The following is a 16,691-nucleotide window of genomic DNA, read 5'->3' on the forward strand; positions in this document are numbered from 1 at the left end:
CACAGGGATATGGAATGATACGGTGTGAAAACGAGAGAGAAAAGGAGACGAAAATCAAGGAAAATGCAGAATAGATCACTGTCAGCTTGGGGAAGGTGACAACGAGGTATAGAAAGACAATTCAGCTAAGATTGGGTATCGGAGCAAGATGTGGACTGTACTGAAGATCACTTTACTGCCATGTTTGATATTACCTTTGTCCAAATGATGTCCATCTTTATAATTCTAGTCCATTGTTGTCCCAAATAGGTACTTAGGAAGCTCCTTGCAAATTGTCTGCCAAAATGTTTAAGCCTTTTTATATAATTCATTTTACTTACTAATACAATTTGTTTTTAAATTGATGCACTTTTAATTTCTCCAATAATAATTTGCACTATCAGAAAAATTAAACTATTGGCATTGCCCATTTAGAAATATGGAACTATACAATGCTGGTAAAATGCACAGTGATCCCACATGCTTTGGCCAAAAGCTACACTAATTGCTCAAAATCATTGTGTGTGCGTGTGTGTGTGAAATAACTGCTTGTTATTATATTAAGTCTTGTTCTTCCACAGAAGCTAAATGATTATTTTGTTTGAAAAGCACAAGATTAGACACATAGTTACTATTTGGTTTGTTAATTAAAGAAGGAATTGTCAATTCAATCATAATCATACTTTATTAGCCAAGTATGTTTTGCAACACACGAGGAATTTGATTTGCCTTATAAAAACCAATAAAAAGCAACAAAACACACAAAACACATTTTAACATAAACATCCACCACAGTGACTCCTCCACATTCCTCCCTGTGATGAAAGACGGAAAAAAGTTTGATCTCTTCCCTTCTTTGTCCTCCCATGCGGTCGGGGGGCCTCGAGCCCCCCGTTGACGGGGTGATCTTGGCTCCGTAGCCGGCGGGAGTTTCCACGCATTGTTTCCATGAATAGACTGTGTTACTGTCTTTATTCATTTTTTTCTGCTTTAGACTCTCTTTCTAACTTTCTTCCCCATATTTTTGACCCTCCTGCAGTAACGAGAGTGGGATCTTGATATAAAGTGCATTCAGATAATTAGTTGGAAGCAGTTTTGAAGCACGAGTCGAAGTGTAACATTTAAAAAGCAAGATTCCCATGAAGAATGCATTGATTCTTTCTTTCCACGGAAATGTTTTTCACTACTTTCCAAAACGCTTTAGATGTGGTCTCTGCTAAGTATAACTATGCTTTCCTGTGCCTGACCAATTTGAGGCTTTGAATTATTGCAGAATTATTATTTTTTAAATATATATATTAGCAAATAATTCTGATCTTTATACGGGTGAATTATAGAGCAGATGTTGATAAATATTTGAAAGGCATTCTTGGTGTCCTGCAGAATGTTTGATAATTATTTTTCTATCATTTTGAAAGAGAAGTGATCGTGTAGATTCATGTTGGCATCTTCCCTAAGTAACTAAGTAAATAAGAAATACGACCAACTTGATCCCTTGCCTCTGGCCAACTGCCATAATTTATTCCTTTGACTATCAGGTTTGAATTTAATGAGTTTGGATCTCTAGTAGATCTGATTTCAGTGTCCTTCTCTTCTGCGCTTGTTTCTACTTTCCAACTGTTGTCGGTAGACCTGGGAGGTCTGCAACTCTCGTTCTCACAACTTACCCCTCTATATCTCTGTATCTCCCTCTCCGCTGACTCTCAGTCTGAAGAAGAGTCTCGACCCGAAACGTTACCCATTCCTTCTCTCCAGTGACACTGCCTGCACTTGGACTTGTTCTAATTTTGCAATACTTTACTATGTATATCAGAGGGGATTCGGCACAACATGTTTGAATAAGTACAATAAATTCTATGATTATTTCTAAATCTTGGGTAACAACACCCACAATGTGACTGTGACCCATGGTGGAAACACTTTCTCATCCATTATCTGAGGGTGTGTGAAAGAACTGGGCAATGTAGAATTGGCATTTAAATTTGATATCAAAACCCGTTTTGGAAGAATTTAAAGTATATGTGTGTCTAACTCTTTATGCTTCTGTGTAATTTAATTATGTGGTGGTGTTACAAGACTCTTTATTCTTTATTCACAGTGTAATGATGCACTGTCTATTAAACTGGGGTATATACAGCTAATACTTGGGTTCCAGTTAAGTGATCTCATTAAAGCAGTTGGGTTTTTTTGGGTTTTTAATTTAAATATTATTGCTTCAGATTTTCCACTTGGGGCTTCAGAGGGTTAGACTTGGTTCATATTCGGTTGAATGAAGGTACTTGGGAACTGGTTCAATGATTTAATGGCAGCCATTTTTACTTTAGGGTTTCCCTGGGCCTTCAGTCCTTTTTTGTATTTCATCTGCAGAGCCATTACATTCTCACATGGAAACAGTGAGAGTCTTTGTACAAAACAGATCCCCACTGCAAGCTCTTCTCAGCGAGTTGAGAAAAGTTCTGATGGGAATTGAAACAACCCCAAGCAATGGGTGCAAGTCGTAGGTTCTTTGTTTGGTTGCATAACTCTGTGAGAAAGTTATAATTTAACACCCTTTTGTTTGTTTCAGGAGATTGTCCATAGACATGGTTGCAGTGGGCATTGAAGGGAGAATGTCTGTATCTTTCTTCTTCATTTTCCCACTATTCATTCCATATGATGGAGTTTAAGAAAATAATCTGGTTCTTGGCAATCTGAGTTAGTGAGGCCTTGAAGTCTGGTGAAAGAAAATCATAGTTGCTGTCTAGAAAGTATTGAACAGTAACGTTTACTTTGCTACCATATAATCCATGCTATTACTCCAGCTTTTCAGTATGTTGTCACTCTCTGCAGTTGCTGTGTATTTGTTATGCAATCTGTGCACATGCTAACAGACTAACTTGCACTAACTTGAGTGAGTGCTTTGAAGATCCCAGTCTGGTTTGCTGACCACTCTGTGTTTCGATAGGGGATACGGGAGAAGAATCAGTAGGGTTTCTTCCAGCTTTTGGCCCTTCGTTCATCAACTTTTATGGGAGCCCTCGGGAATTCACTGGCCTGCCTGATCCTTACGAAGACTTGAACCATGGGAAGGTGAGTCAGAATAATGTAACTCTCCATCTGATGTAAGTACTGTGTGTCAATGTATACGATAACTTAATCGCGGAAATTACTATTATGTTGGTGTGCTCCTTTGTGTTTTGTTGCAGAAATCAATATCTTCAGCACAAAGAATGAGTTTTAAACTGAGGCATGGTGCAGGTATAATGGATAAAATTGCAACAGTGTCAGGGGCAAGATTCTCCATAGTACTTATACGTATTGTATGAGGCCACACCTGGAGTATTGTTTGCAGTTTTGGTCCCCTAATTTATGGAAGGACATTCTTGCTATTGAGGGAGTGCAGCGTAGATTTACAAGGTTAATTCCCGGATTGGCGGGACTGTCATATGCTGAGAGAATGGAGCAGCTGGGCTTGTATACTCTGGAGTTTAGAAGGATGAGAGGGAATCTTATTGCAACATATAAGATTATTAAGGGTTTGGACACACTAGAGGCAGGAAACATGTTCTCAATGTTGGGGGAGTCCAGAACCAGGGGCCACAGTTTAAGAATAAGGGGTAAGCCATTTAGAACGGAGATGAGGAAACGCTTTTTCACACAGAGTTGTGAGTGTGGAATTCTCTGCCTCTGAGGGTGGTGGAGGCCGGTTCCCTGGATACTTTCAAGAGAGAGCTAGATAGGGCTCTTAAAGATAGTGGAGTCAGGGGATATGGGGTGAAGGCAGGAACGGGGTACTGATTGGGGATGATCAGCCATGATCACATTGAATGGCGGTGCTGGCTCAAAGGGCCGAATGGCCTACTCCTGCATCTATTGTTTATTGTCTTCGTACTTGTGCTTATGACAATAAACTCGACTTGAGCCATTGGCTTCTTGTCATCTGATATAAGCACCGATTCGTATTACAGACTACAGATTCAGGAGCTTGATCACAAGATGCTTTTGGTAATGGCAAATCTGAACCTATTCAGTGATATGTAGTTCTAAATAACCATGACAAAACGAGCAACAAAGCATTCAAAGTCTGTCATTTGAATTTCGAGATTGCCACAATCTTAACAGCTGCATTTTAGTTGTTGGAAAAACTGACCCAAAAACCTTCATTTTCCTTTTACTTTAAGGGTGAAGGCGTTTCATATCGTGGCCGACTATTAGTTGAACTCCACACACAGCTTGAAGGTAGTCCAGAGAAGAAGCTGGAAGACATACCAAGTGATGATGTTTTGGTTGTTCAGGTTAGTTGAACACGGAAATTTGGTTAACTATGTAGGAATGAGCCCCAGATGCTGATTATACACCAAAGATAGACACACAATGTTGGAGTAAGCGGGACAGGCAGCGCCTCTGGTGAGAAGGAATGGATGATGTTTTGGGTCGAGGCCCTTCTTCAGTCTGAAGAAGGGTCTCGACCGGAAACTTCACCCATTCCTTCTATCCAGAGATGCTGCCTGTCCCGTTGAGTTTACTCCAACATTTTGTGTCTATCTTTGATTAATTGTGGTGATTCTTCATAATCCTTTGGTTTTAAAAAGCATTCTCGTGGGCAGAATAATAAAGAACCAGGATACTGGCAAGAAGATCCACAATATATATCCCAAACTGGAATGGCACCTTTTTACCCCTCCCCCAACCCTTCCACCTTACTTTCATTCCTCTAGCTTCACATTTCACCGCTCTTGAATCCTATAGTCTCACGCCTTTTCATCTCTGGCTCCTGTCCACCATCTGCCTATTCACCCTCCCCTCCCCCCATCAGGTATCAACCTATGACCCACCAGACTTTATCCTGCCCCTCCTCTCTTCCAGCTTTCTTTCCTCCCTCTACAATTGATCTGAAGAAGGGTCCCTATCCATGTTCTCTGGCAATGCCGCCTGACCCACCGAGTCACTCCAGCACTTTGTCTCTCTTTTTGTGTAAACCCGCATGCGCTGCTCGTTGCATCCACATAATATAACACTCAATTTCCTAATTCACTTGATCCAAGATAACTGGGAAATGTCTGCTTGTTTTAATCATCTCCTCTCACAGAAATTAATATTCTTTAATTCACTTCTTCAGTCTTCGAATCTATGCATGTATTTTAAAACTTGAAGGCTTTTATTATTCCTTGTTGCCATTTTTTTCTGCGTCAAATGGTAAATATTTGATAGTAGTATTTTAGTTTAGTTCATTGCCACGTGTACTGAGGCACAGTGAATAGTTTTTGTTGCATGCTAACTAGTCAGCGGAGTGACAATACATGATTACAATCAAACCATTTGCAGTGTACAGATACATGATGAGGGAATAACCTCTAGTGCCAGGTAAATCCAGTAAAGTCCAATCAAAGATAGTCCAAGGGTCACCAATGAGGTAGATAGTAGCTCACGACTGCTCTCTGGTTGTGGTAGCATGGTTCAGTTGCCTGATAACAGCTGGGAGGAAAAACTGTCCCTGAATCTGGAGGCTATACCTTTTGCCCGATGGATGAGGGGAGAAGAGGGAATGGCCAGGGCACGATATGTCCTTGATCTGACTGCTGGTCTTGCCAAGGCAGTGTGAGGTATTTACAACAGTGATCTAATTTTCAATTCTTATGATCCTGTTCCACCTTACGTGTCCCTTCCCATCACATTCCCTCCAAATCCACCTTCTGGAAAATGCTGGACAGAGATGTCCTCACCTTCCACACTGCAAGCCTGATATTTTCTACCATTATATTATCATCATCGCTTCAAAGGTCGGCTCTCTCCAACAGATATCATTCCCCTGCTTAATTATTTAGATGATGTAACATTTCATGATGCTGTGAAAGTGAGTCTTCACGTTGTTACAATTATCTTGTCCTTAGATTTCACTAAGTTTCTTATGACCATTTGCACATCCTCTCCAGCTCTCCATTAGAGTGATTTTAAAACAAAAAGTTTACGTAATGTCACAAAGAGAGATTTAAAACTTGCATGCAATATTCAATCTCCAGCCAGCTGGAATGTTTCTTCCTTTTTGGCCTCTAGGTGCATTTTCAATAATTGAGGAAAGACTTGGGATGTATAAAACCAGATCCACCCAGCAGGAACACAAAACATCAACCTTAAGTACACTTTACCCTTCCATACCTCTTGAAACCTTCTCCCCTGACTCTCAGTCTGAAGAAGGGTCTCTACTCAAAATGCCACCCATTGCTTCTCTCCAGAGATGCTGCCTGTCCCGCTGAGTTACTCCAGCATTGTGTGTCTGTCTTCAGTGTAAACCAGCATCTACAGATTCTTCCTTCATAATCTATGTTGGTCTCATTGCCGCAGTATCCATTGGGAAACTGCGATGGGAGAACTCTTTGATGTGTTGGAGTATTTGAATAAAGGGGTTTTTGACATGCAATTTCATATCATTTTATACTGCAATCTACTTCATCACCATGCCAAACACCAGGCCCCAGTCATGACCTCGGATGCCTTCTTTGTGGAGTTTGTCATTCTCCCTGCGAACCTGAGCCTGAACTAGGCTGCTCTGTCCCTAGTGTGAGTGAGGGATAGAGTTTGGAGAGGAAGAGAATGTGGGGATAATAGGTTTAATGTAAAGTTTGTGTACTTGGGTGGTTTACGGTCAGCACAGAATGGTGGGCCAAAGGACCCATTTCCAGGGTTTATTTCTGAATCAAAGTCTCTATTATATGATCTGTAATTTTCACACCTTACATTCTCTCTGAACACCTTCCATATCTCTAGTTTCACCTCACCCCTGACTCTCAGTCTGAAGAAGGGCCTCGACTCGAAACTTCACCCATGTCTTCTCTCCAGCGATGCTGCCTGTGCCACTGAGTTACTCCAGCGTTTTGTATCTATCTTCCCTATTATTAATTTAATTTTTTTTGCTGACATGAGTTTCTGTAACACTTTCTGTTTCAGAAATATCAACGCCGACGCAAGTACAGTCTTTGCGCTGTCTTTTATGCTGCGACTATGCAGCAAGAAGTTGGAGATGCCATTCAGTTTGAAGTCAGCATTGGTAATTATGGGAATAAATTTGACAAGACCTGCAGGCCTTTGGCTTCCACCACTCAGTACAGTAGAGCGGTGTTTGATGGTGAGTATTACGTTTGCGAATCTGAGCCAACCGATATTTAATAGTTCTATTATAATACCCAGTATTATTAGTAAGTCAATATCAGGTGTTTTCTAACTGACTAATTTTTAGCACATGTTATGTAATTACTGTAGCGATTGAGTGTAATAGCTATTATTTTTGCACTTGAGGAATGTAATAATATCCAGAATTATAATTAAGGATTATGCCCTTCAAAATTTTGGATTTCATCACCAAAACATGACCACCAGATCAGGATCTCGTTCGTCAGTGTGAGCAGCCATTATCTTGAGCAGTGGCACATTTTAACTGCAATGTTACCACAGGCATGCCCTGACCTGTGTAATAGGCGAGTTAGACACAAAATGCTGGAGTAACTCAGCGGGACAGGCAGCATCTCTGGAGAGGTGACGTTTCGGGTCAAGAACCTTCTTCACTCTGAAGAAAGATCTCGATCCGAAATGCCACCCCTTCTCTCCAGAGACGCTGCCTGTCCCACTGAGTTACTCCAGCATTTTGTGTCTACCTTTGATTTAAACCAGGATCCGCAGTTCTTTCCTACACATAATAGGCGAGTTGTATAAACTCGCACTTATGTAAACAATTCACAATAGGTGGTCCTGTTTCCTGAATGACTGCGCTGTTGCATCGGGAGGATTGAGAGGGGTGGGTGTGACACTGGTGAGATGAGCGATAATGAGGGACGCAGGAGATTAACTCCCAGTCGTGTAGATGACATCTTCCACAAGGGGCACCAGCGAGCACTTCTTCACCAGCTGCCGCACCGTTCGGTTGACACGTCTGTGGTTGCGGCCCACGTTGTAGCCTCTGGCCGATGTTGCGTTCTTCGGGCAGTCGCCACTAGCAGGACATGCATGGTTACCGTGGGGCTCCCTCCTCTCTCACCAGCTGCCTCTGCTTCCTGTCAGCCGTTGCTTTGTCTGATCACGGCTGCTGCTCCGATTCCCCCGCAGTCATTGACAAGTTCCAAGCTGGAAGATGTCGACCACTCTGGGGACAAGGGGGAGCGGTGTTGGGGGGGGGGGGGGCAAAGCAACAGCCGACAGGAAGAAGCGACAGCTGGTGAGAGGGGAGGGAGTCCCACAGTAACCAAGTGACCTGTTAGTAGCAGTGGCCAGAAAAGCGTGGCATCAGCCAGAGGCTACAATGTGAGCCCGCATCAGCTGGATAGTGCTACTGCTGGTGAAGAAGGGCTCACTGGTGAAGAGCTGTGGCTTTGCTGCCTAGACTTAGGATGAAACGACACAAAGTGGTGAATAACTCAGCAGACTGAATCAGTCTGAAGAAGGGTCCTGACCCGGAACATCAACTATCTGTGCTTTCCAGAAATGCTGCCTTGACTTGCTGAGTTACTCTAGCACTTTGTGTATTAGCCAACAACTGCCGTTCTTTGTTTCAACTTAGTTTTTTGGTGATTCCGACGCATGAAGTCTGACGCATGAGGGTGCACTGACATAACCCTGACATAAGTCAGGAATGTTTGCACATATATAGGATCTGCTGCAGCACATTGCCAGGACTTGAGCGTTTCCTAACTAGAGAGGTCTGCTGAAGACAGCTGCTGCATTGGCCCTTATCCAAATGTACATGTTGCTTGAAGCACAGTGTTTGTTTGTTGCTGTTAGTGAGAATAGTTATCAGTTGTATAGTCTACTGGAGACACACGGAGAAGGAAAAACACTTTTGAATCTATGCTGCCTTTCAGATCCTGGGGATGATCCAAAGTACTTCAGTCAAATTAATGACCTTTGTTCCACTGCAGTTACTGCTCAATCAGTAAATATAGAAGGGCAAATGAGCAGGGCAATCTCCTGGCAGCTTTTGGATAGATGACAGTTGTTGAAGTATAAGTGTTGGTTCGGACTCGAATACCCTGCTTTTTGAACGGTCTTCTGGAATACTTTGCCTTCTCCAGAACTGAAGAGACAGAAACTTGGCCTAGGTTTAAAGTTTACAAAAGATAAGATCTTTTGGCATTTCGGGGACTCCATTCCTGCATTGAAATTTGAATTGTGTGAAGGGGTAAATCCTGAGGGAAAAGACAGCGTAAAAGAAGAATTGCAGTAATCTTACTTATGGGTCAAAAAACAAGTCGATTGATAATAAATTGTTATGATGCTGTAAAATGTCTCTTAGTATTGTTTTAGTGTGAATTGGCCAATGTATTAAGTTTCTAGTACTAATTTAGAGATCTTTGTCACACATGATAGTAATTAACTACAATAGGTTTATGGCATAATGTACCATAAATCTGTATAGTCTGAGTTCTGTTTAAAAAGCCATTCTGTTATCTGATGTTGTTACTTCATAATACCCATTGCATATTTATCAGCTTGATTTTGGCCTCGCAGCCATTCATTACCTGCATGAAGAAATAATAGCAGCACCTGCCCCAACATTTGTCGACATCAGTCAGCTAGTCCTCAAGCACAGTTATGCCTGGTTTTACATTTGTTTCTCTACTCAGTTAAACATCGATCACACTTCCATCATGAACCCACCAAGGTTATTCCAAAACCCAAGCTTATCAAATATATTGCACCTTTTCCACCTGCCACCAAGTATTAACGGTGTTTTAATCTACACTGCCGCTCCGAATCCCTGGAGCCCTGAATCCGTGACTGTTAAAACTGCTCGTATTTTGGGAAGTGTCTGCCTACTAGATGATACTAAGTTAGGTAATACTTGCCTATAAACCTTGGATGCACGGAGTCTCTTGTCCAGAGTAGGGGAATGGAGGACCAGAGAACATCGGTTTAAGGTGAAGGGGAAAAGATTTAATAGGAATCTGAGGGGTAACTTTTTCACACAAAGGTGTTGGGTGTATAGAACAAGCTGCCAGAGGAGGTAGTTGAGGCTGGGGAAATCCCAGTTTAAGAAATAGTTAGACAGGTACATGGATAGGACAGGTTTGGAGGGATATGGACCAAGCACAGGCAAGTGGGGCTAGTGTAGCTGGGACATGTTGGCCGGTGTGGGCAAGTTGGGCCGAAGGGCCTGTTTCAACTGTATCAGTTTGAACACTGTAGTTGAGGCTGGGACTATCCCAACGTTTAAGAAACGGTTAGACAGGTACATGGATAGGATGGGTTTGGAGGGGTAGGTGGGACTAGTGTAGCTGGGACATGTTGGCCAGTGTGGGCAAGTTGGGCCAAAGGGCCTGTTTCCACGCTATGACCCTATGAGCTTGTATTTTAAATCCTTTTGGCTGCATGGAGACAGTGTGTGACTCATAATGAATGAAATTTGTGCGTATATACATACCTTTTAACAAATTAATTTGAGTGATGTGGGCTTTGCAACATCTAATAGCCCTTGGTAGTGCGCTGCAGTGCTTGAGGTGTGGGTACACCCACAATGTGAGAGAGAGGACGTTCCAAGATTTTGACTAGTCAGTGGAAAAGATAGTGATATTTCTAAGTCGGAATGATGTATGGATTGGTGAGCAAGTGGTGGTGTTCCCATGCTTTTGTAGTCCTTGCCCATCCAGTTGTTAAAGGGCATGAGTGTGGAAGGTGCTATCTGAGAAGCCTTGGTTAGAGTTAGAGTTTCATTCATTGTCATTCAAACTTTTAGTTTGAACGAAATTGCGAACCTTGCAGTCATGACAGAAAAAAAAACAACAGAACACACAATGAACACAGTTTGACACAAACATCCATCACAGTGAATCTCCAGGCACCTCACTGTGATGGAAGGCAAAAAGTCTTAAAGTCCTTGTCTCTTCCTTCCTTGTTCTCCCGCTGCATTGAGGCGATCCAGGCTCTCGATATTGGGCCCCCTGCCGGGTGATAGTAAGTCCCGCGGCCGAATCCAAGCTCCGCGAACGGGCCGGTTCAAACTCCGCGGTCCGGGGCGGACGAAGCTGCCATCCTCCAGTCCAGTGGACGAAGCTGGTGTTGCGGGAGCTCCCGAGAATCGGTCACCAACCTGGGACCTGCGAGCTCCCGATGTTACCGTCCTCAGGGCCCGCGGCCGAAGCCTCCGAAGTCGGGTCGCAGCCACAGCACCACCACAGCCTTGGAAGTCGCCCATCTTCGCAATGGCGAGTCCACAGGCTCTGCCACCGGAGCCTTGTGGTCGGTTCCAGTTGTAGGCTTCCAGCTCCACGATATTAGGCCTCAGCGCAGACGGAGACGGAGATACGACAAAGAAAAGGTCTGATCCCCGCTGAAGGAAGCGGTTAAAAAAAGTTTCCCCCAACCCCCCACACATACACAACTAAAATTAAACTAAAAAATACATCTAACAAGACAAAAGAAAACAAAAAAAGGAAAACACAAACGGATTGCAGGCGAGTCGTAGTTGCTTGGCAACGTCGCCACTTATGGCCGGATATCTGGTAAGTTGCTGCAGTGCACTCAATGGCAAGACTGAGAGTCCAGGAACAGCGTTTAGGATCAGAACAGATCAGAGGATGGGCTTGAGCGGCAAGTGTCAAAAATTCATGGGTATTCTTGTATCTAAGTCATTATTTTATTGTTTGCCAGGTAACTACTACTACTTTCTACCTTGGTCAAGCACAAAGCCTGTGGTGACACTCACTTCGTTCTGGGAGGACATCAGTCACAGGTTGGATTCTGTGAACATCCTCTTTAAAATGGTCCACAGACTGGTGAGCATTTACCTTTTTATTCCACTCACTTCTTCCCCTGGTCATTGAGAGATATGTTTGAAGTCTTATCAGTTTGGGAGTTCTGTGATTAAACCAATTACAATTCTTTGCCACAGAAGGCTGTGGAGGCCAAGTCAATGGATATTTTTATGGCAGAGATAGATAGATTCTTGATTAGTGTGGGTGTCAGACGGCAGGACAATGAGGTTAGGAGGGAGAGATAGATCAGCCGTAATTGAATGATGGAATAGACGATGGGCTAATTCTGCTCCTATCACTTATGGACATGATGTCCCTGGTGTTTTCTTCCCACTACAGATTCATTTTTACCATGAATGTTAAAACTCAATGAAATCAAAGTATCATTGGATGTTGTATCTTTTAATTTTGGAAGATTTCAGACAGCCTTTATTAAATGTCTGAAAACATAATATCTGCTGTAATTAAATAAATTGTCCATTCTGCCACTAACAAAGTATATGCCAACTTAATTCTAGACCTTTCACTTTTTGATTGGGTGCACACATTTCCTTCATGGTCACTGCAAGCAAAGCTTTATGGCCATGGCCCCTCAGTTCCTGTGGAAATTTGCTACTTTGTTTTGAAGAATGCAAATGCTTTTCTTTCGTTCCAAATTGTGATTAGAACTTTTGGCTATCAAGTTGTACCTTCATAAGTGATAAGAGCAGAATTAGGCCATTCGGCCCATCAAGTCTACTCCGCCATTCAATCATGGCTGATCTATCTTTCCCTCTTAACCCCATTCTCCGGCCTTCTCCCCATAACCTTTGACACACATACTAATCAAGAATTTATCTTTCTTTGCCTTAAAAATATCCATTGCCTTGGCCTCACCAGCCTTCTGTGGCAATGAATTCCACAGATTCACCAACATCTGACTAAAGAAATTCCTCCTCATCTCCTTCCTAAAGGAACGTCCTTTAATTCTGAGGCTGTGACCTCTGGTCCTAAACTCTTCCACTAGTGGAAACATCCTCTCCACATCTACTCTATCCAAGCCTTTCACTATTAGGTGAGTTTCAATGAGGTCCCCCTCATCCATCTAAACTCCAGCGTGTAGAGGCCCAGTGCCGACAAATGCTTATCATATGTACCTTGTCTGTTGTTGTCTTCCATCTGTGAAGCTTGATGGCGAGTGTTGATCAGTGTGCCAACAAAGTACTTGGCCCCTTCCTTATTAAATGTGGCACCGACTCTTCAGTAAACAAGCAACTGCAACACAGTTCTTGCTGCTGTAGATCACAGGTACCATCAATAGGAATGCTACCGACCTGGTGAAAAAGCAACTCTCTACAAACTTTGAGCAACCATGTTAGAACGATAAGAGGTAGGTATGTTGCAAAGCCTACCTGAAGCGTCTTTGAAAATCTGTCGCTGCGGGTGTGCGCGATTTTGGCGCCGTTTAGAGGGGGCGGGTTTAAAACGCGATTTTCTCTAAGCTGTTCAAAACGAAGATGTTCAGCCTAGTTAATTATTAATGAAAAATCGCTGGAAGACCCCGTCGCAAAAGCTATTATTAGTTTTAAAGGCCTCGTAAAATAATTATAGTAGTTTAAAAATCAATCTCTAAACCCGCCACCGCCAGCAACCGCAGGGTCTCATAAAGCAAATAGCAGAAGGTAAGTTGTATATTTTTACATTAAAAAGGGCTTCTAAAGATCCCTTTATACAAAGTTTAATATTGCGAGTAGCTCATTTTGGCCCCATTATATCGCGCAGTATTTTTCTGGGCATTTGAGGCACAAATCTACCGCAATGTGAACGTTCTAAACCAGCGCGTTCACAGGGACCCACTGGAAAGCTGATTTAAATGGGCATTTATTTACAGCAATTGAACACTGAATTCCTTCCATTTGGTCTATAAATTAATGTAAATGAGATTTAAAAATCATGTTTTATTGCGAATTATTTGTGAATATTATTTGGACATTTAGGCTATTTAAAAATGTTAATCATTTATTAAGAAATGGATAGATGTTTAGATCTAGTAATTGAAGTCTGAAATTAGCTACAATTAGGTAACTAACTAATTATATGCTTTAATTTCAGGTCATCCAAGTAAGATTATTTTATATTTGTTTCAGAATGCTTCAATCTATGATAACTGAAAATTTCATTCAGTTCTCTTAATTTTTAAGAAAGTTATGGGCTTTTGACTGTTCACGATCACAGCTTTTTTGTTATGTCCATAGAAAATCAATAGGGAACAAGATGCTCATTTCCCAGTATGAAAATGGCCATAACTTTTTAAATACTTGAGATATGAAAGTGAATTAGGTGTCAAATTAAACTTATATGTATGCTTTATCTGATGGGATAAATTGCAGACTTGATTTTTAAAATCTCAAAATGTTGTAACATTGCTATAAGAGGGGATCTTATAGACACATATAACATTTTTAAAGGATTGGACAGGCTCGATGCAGGAAAAATGTTCCCGATGTTGGAGTCCAGGACCAGGGGTCACAGTTGAAGAATAAGGGGTAGGACATTTAGGACTGAGATGAAGAAAAACCTTTTTACCCGGAGAGTTGTGAATCTGTGGAATTTTCTGTCACAGAAGGCAGTGGAGGCCAATTCACTGGATGTTTTCAAGAGAGAGTTAGATTTAGCTCTTGGGGCTAAAGGAATCAAGGGATATGGGGAGAAAGCAGAAACGGGGTACTGATTTTAGATGATCAGCCATGATCGTATTAAATGGTGGTGCTGGCTTGAATGGTCGAATGGCCTACTCCTACATCTATTTGCCATGTGTCTATGTAAGAACTTTTGCATACAGTTGCCTTAAATTTGTAGCAGCATTTGCTCCACCCCACACCCCAATTTAAATAATGTGATTAATATAGCAATAAAGATGGGTATCATAATTAACACTTCTGGAGGGAGTTCACCAACATCGATGTGTATGGAGCCATCTTATCTAAACCTGGCTTTTTATTCAACTTTGCTCAGCAGCTAGCTAAAAAATCCCATTAACATTTTTCCTTCTAGGAAGTGAACTTAACAAAATTGAAGACAGCTGTGCTGGCCAAAGTTTCAGAAGATTTACTAGCTGAATTCTGGTTCAAAGTTATTGAACAGATTATAGAAGAATGCAGGTAATACTTTCCCCAGCTTCATGAAAGTAACTTTAGATAGCTGTGCTGATGGGGAGCCTGATAAAACATGATTTGGAAATGGAGAAATGAATGAATGAATGTTTATTGGCCAATTATTCACATACAAGGAATTTGCCTTGGTGCTCCGCCCACAAGTGACAACATGACATACAGTTAGGAATGACACATAAAACATCAAACATTAATAATGAAACATTCTTGATTAAACATGTGAATCCTTGTAATATTCAGCGCATATATCTAAGATTACCTTTGCCATGAATACATTCTACTGCTTAAAAATATAAAAACATTGGAGACATTGGGCCAGGACAAGTGTTGCATTTTACTTCAGTGCCTCCTCCAATAGTGTCTACAGATCGAATGTGCCAAGTCATAGTTGAATAGATGTGGTTAGTTTAGGTTTTTTTTGTTTGAGACGTACATCGAGGAAACAGGCCCTTCAGCCCACCGTGTCCGCACCGACCAGCGATCCCCGCACATTAACATTATCCTGCATGATGCAGGGACAATTTTACATTTATACCAAGCCAATTAACCTACAAACCTGTACGTCTTTGGAGTGTGGGAGAAACGGAAGATCTCTAGAAAAAAACCCACGCAGGTCACGGTGAGAATGTACAAACTCCATATGGACGGCACCAGTAGTCAGGATCGAACCCAGGTCTCTGGCACTAAATCAGTAGAGCTACTGTTACGCCACCATGCCACCTTTCAGGGTCAATTTGCGAGTACAAGTTTGTTTTCTTCAAATGATTCCACTTCAAATTGTAAGCACCAGCTGTTTCCCGATTCTTAAAAGTTCAGTAATTTGTTTTGGCTCACCAGTTACTTTGCTGGACGAAATGTGTAGGAAGGAACTGCAGGTGCTGGTTTAAACCGATGATAGACACGAAAAGCTGGAGTAACCCAACGGGACAGGCAGCATCTCTGGAGAGAAGGAATGGGTGACGTTTTGAGTCGAGACCCTTCTTCAGACCGAGTTGGCAAATGAAATTCCTCGTATGTTGCAAAACATACTTGGCTAATAAAGTATTATTGTGATTGTCAAACGTCACCCGTTCCTTCTCTCCAGAGATGCTGCCTGGCCTGCTGAGTTACTCCAGCATTTTGTGTCTATCTTCAGTTACTTGGCTGCGGTCGACAGTCCCTTTCGGTGAGCTTTGCGTTACAATCTGTCTTCTGATTTCAGCCAACCCTTGCCAGGTATTGAAGGTAGACCTAATGTGACCCAACTCGATTTGCAAATCCACAAGCTGCGTACAAACACACTGGCATCTATTGTTGAATCCGCAATAACCTGGCGAAACGAAGCAAGTGATCCCAAGGAAACAATCCCTGATATGGAAAGCTGGCTAGAGGACCTCAAATCATTGTCTGAGGAGGTTAGTGGTCATACCTCCAATTGTCACATCTTGCATTCTCCACCATCTTCATGTCTGCACAGTGTTCATTACACCCGTCATCAAAATTAATCTATCCGACCATGGAGCAGGTAGCACGGGATTACATGGTCCCCGTGGCGGGGGGGGAACTCCCCCCGACCTGACCCGAGTAGTATTTTACTGCAAATCTAATTTATGTAGCGTGTTTCAATTCTGAATGCTTCAAAGAAATACTGTAGCGTACATTTCAATACCAAACCAAATCAGAAGAGAAGGTAAATGTTACGTATATCCAAAGAGTGCGGTTAAAGGAGTGGGTGGGAGCAGTGTTTCAGACGTGAGATTATGGGGAACTGCAAAGAATTGCACTAGACATCCACAAGTGCGGTTCTTAGCAGAATAGTTAAAATTTGGGGATTTAAGAAGTTTGCAATGAAGGAAATTGTTGC

The 16,691-nt window shown here is 42.1% G+C and overlaps 1 protein-coding gene across 3 annotated transcripts in view; it reads left to right on the forward strand.

The window, feature by feature from the left end:
* Positions 1-16,691, forward strand: part of myof (myoferlin) — a 282,434-nt gene that overhangs the window by 99,251 nt on the left and 166,492 nt on the right. For all 3 annotated transcript variants that reach the window (XM_033033586.1, XM_033033588.1, XM_033033587.1), the window contains 6 exons: positions 2,924-3,048; positions 4,140-4,253; positions 6,904-7,081; positions 11,593-11,717; positions 14,730-14,836; positions 16,050-16,242. In XM_033033586.1, coding sequence (XP_032889477.1) covers positions 2,924-3,048; positions 4,140-4,253; positions 6,904-7,081; positions 11,593-11,717; positions 14,730-14,836; positions 16,050-16,242 — 842 coding nt within the window. The remainder of the gene's footprint in view (positions 1-2,923; positions 3,049-4,139; positions 4,254-6,903; positions 7,082-11,592; positions 11,718-14,729; positions 14,837-16,049; positions 16,243-16,691) is intronic.

Source organism: Amblyraja radiata, chromosome 15 (assembly GCF_010909765.2).
Source record: "Amblyraja radiata isolate CabotCenter1 chromosome 15, sAmbRad1.1.pri, whole genome shotgun sequence".
Taxonomy (NCBI): domain Eukaryota; kingdom Metazoa; phylum Chordata; class Chondrichthyes; order Rajiformes; family Rajidae; genus Amblyraja; species Amblyraja radiata.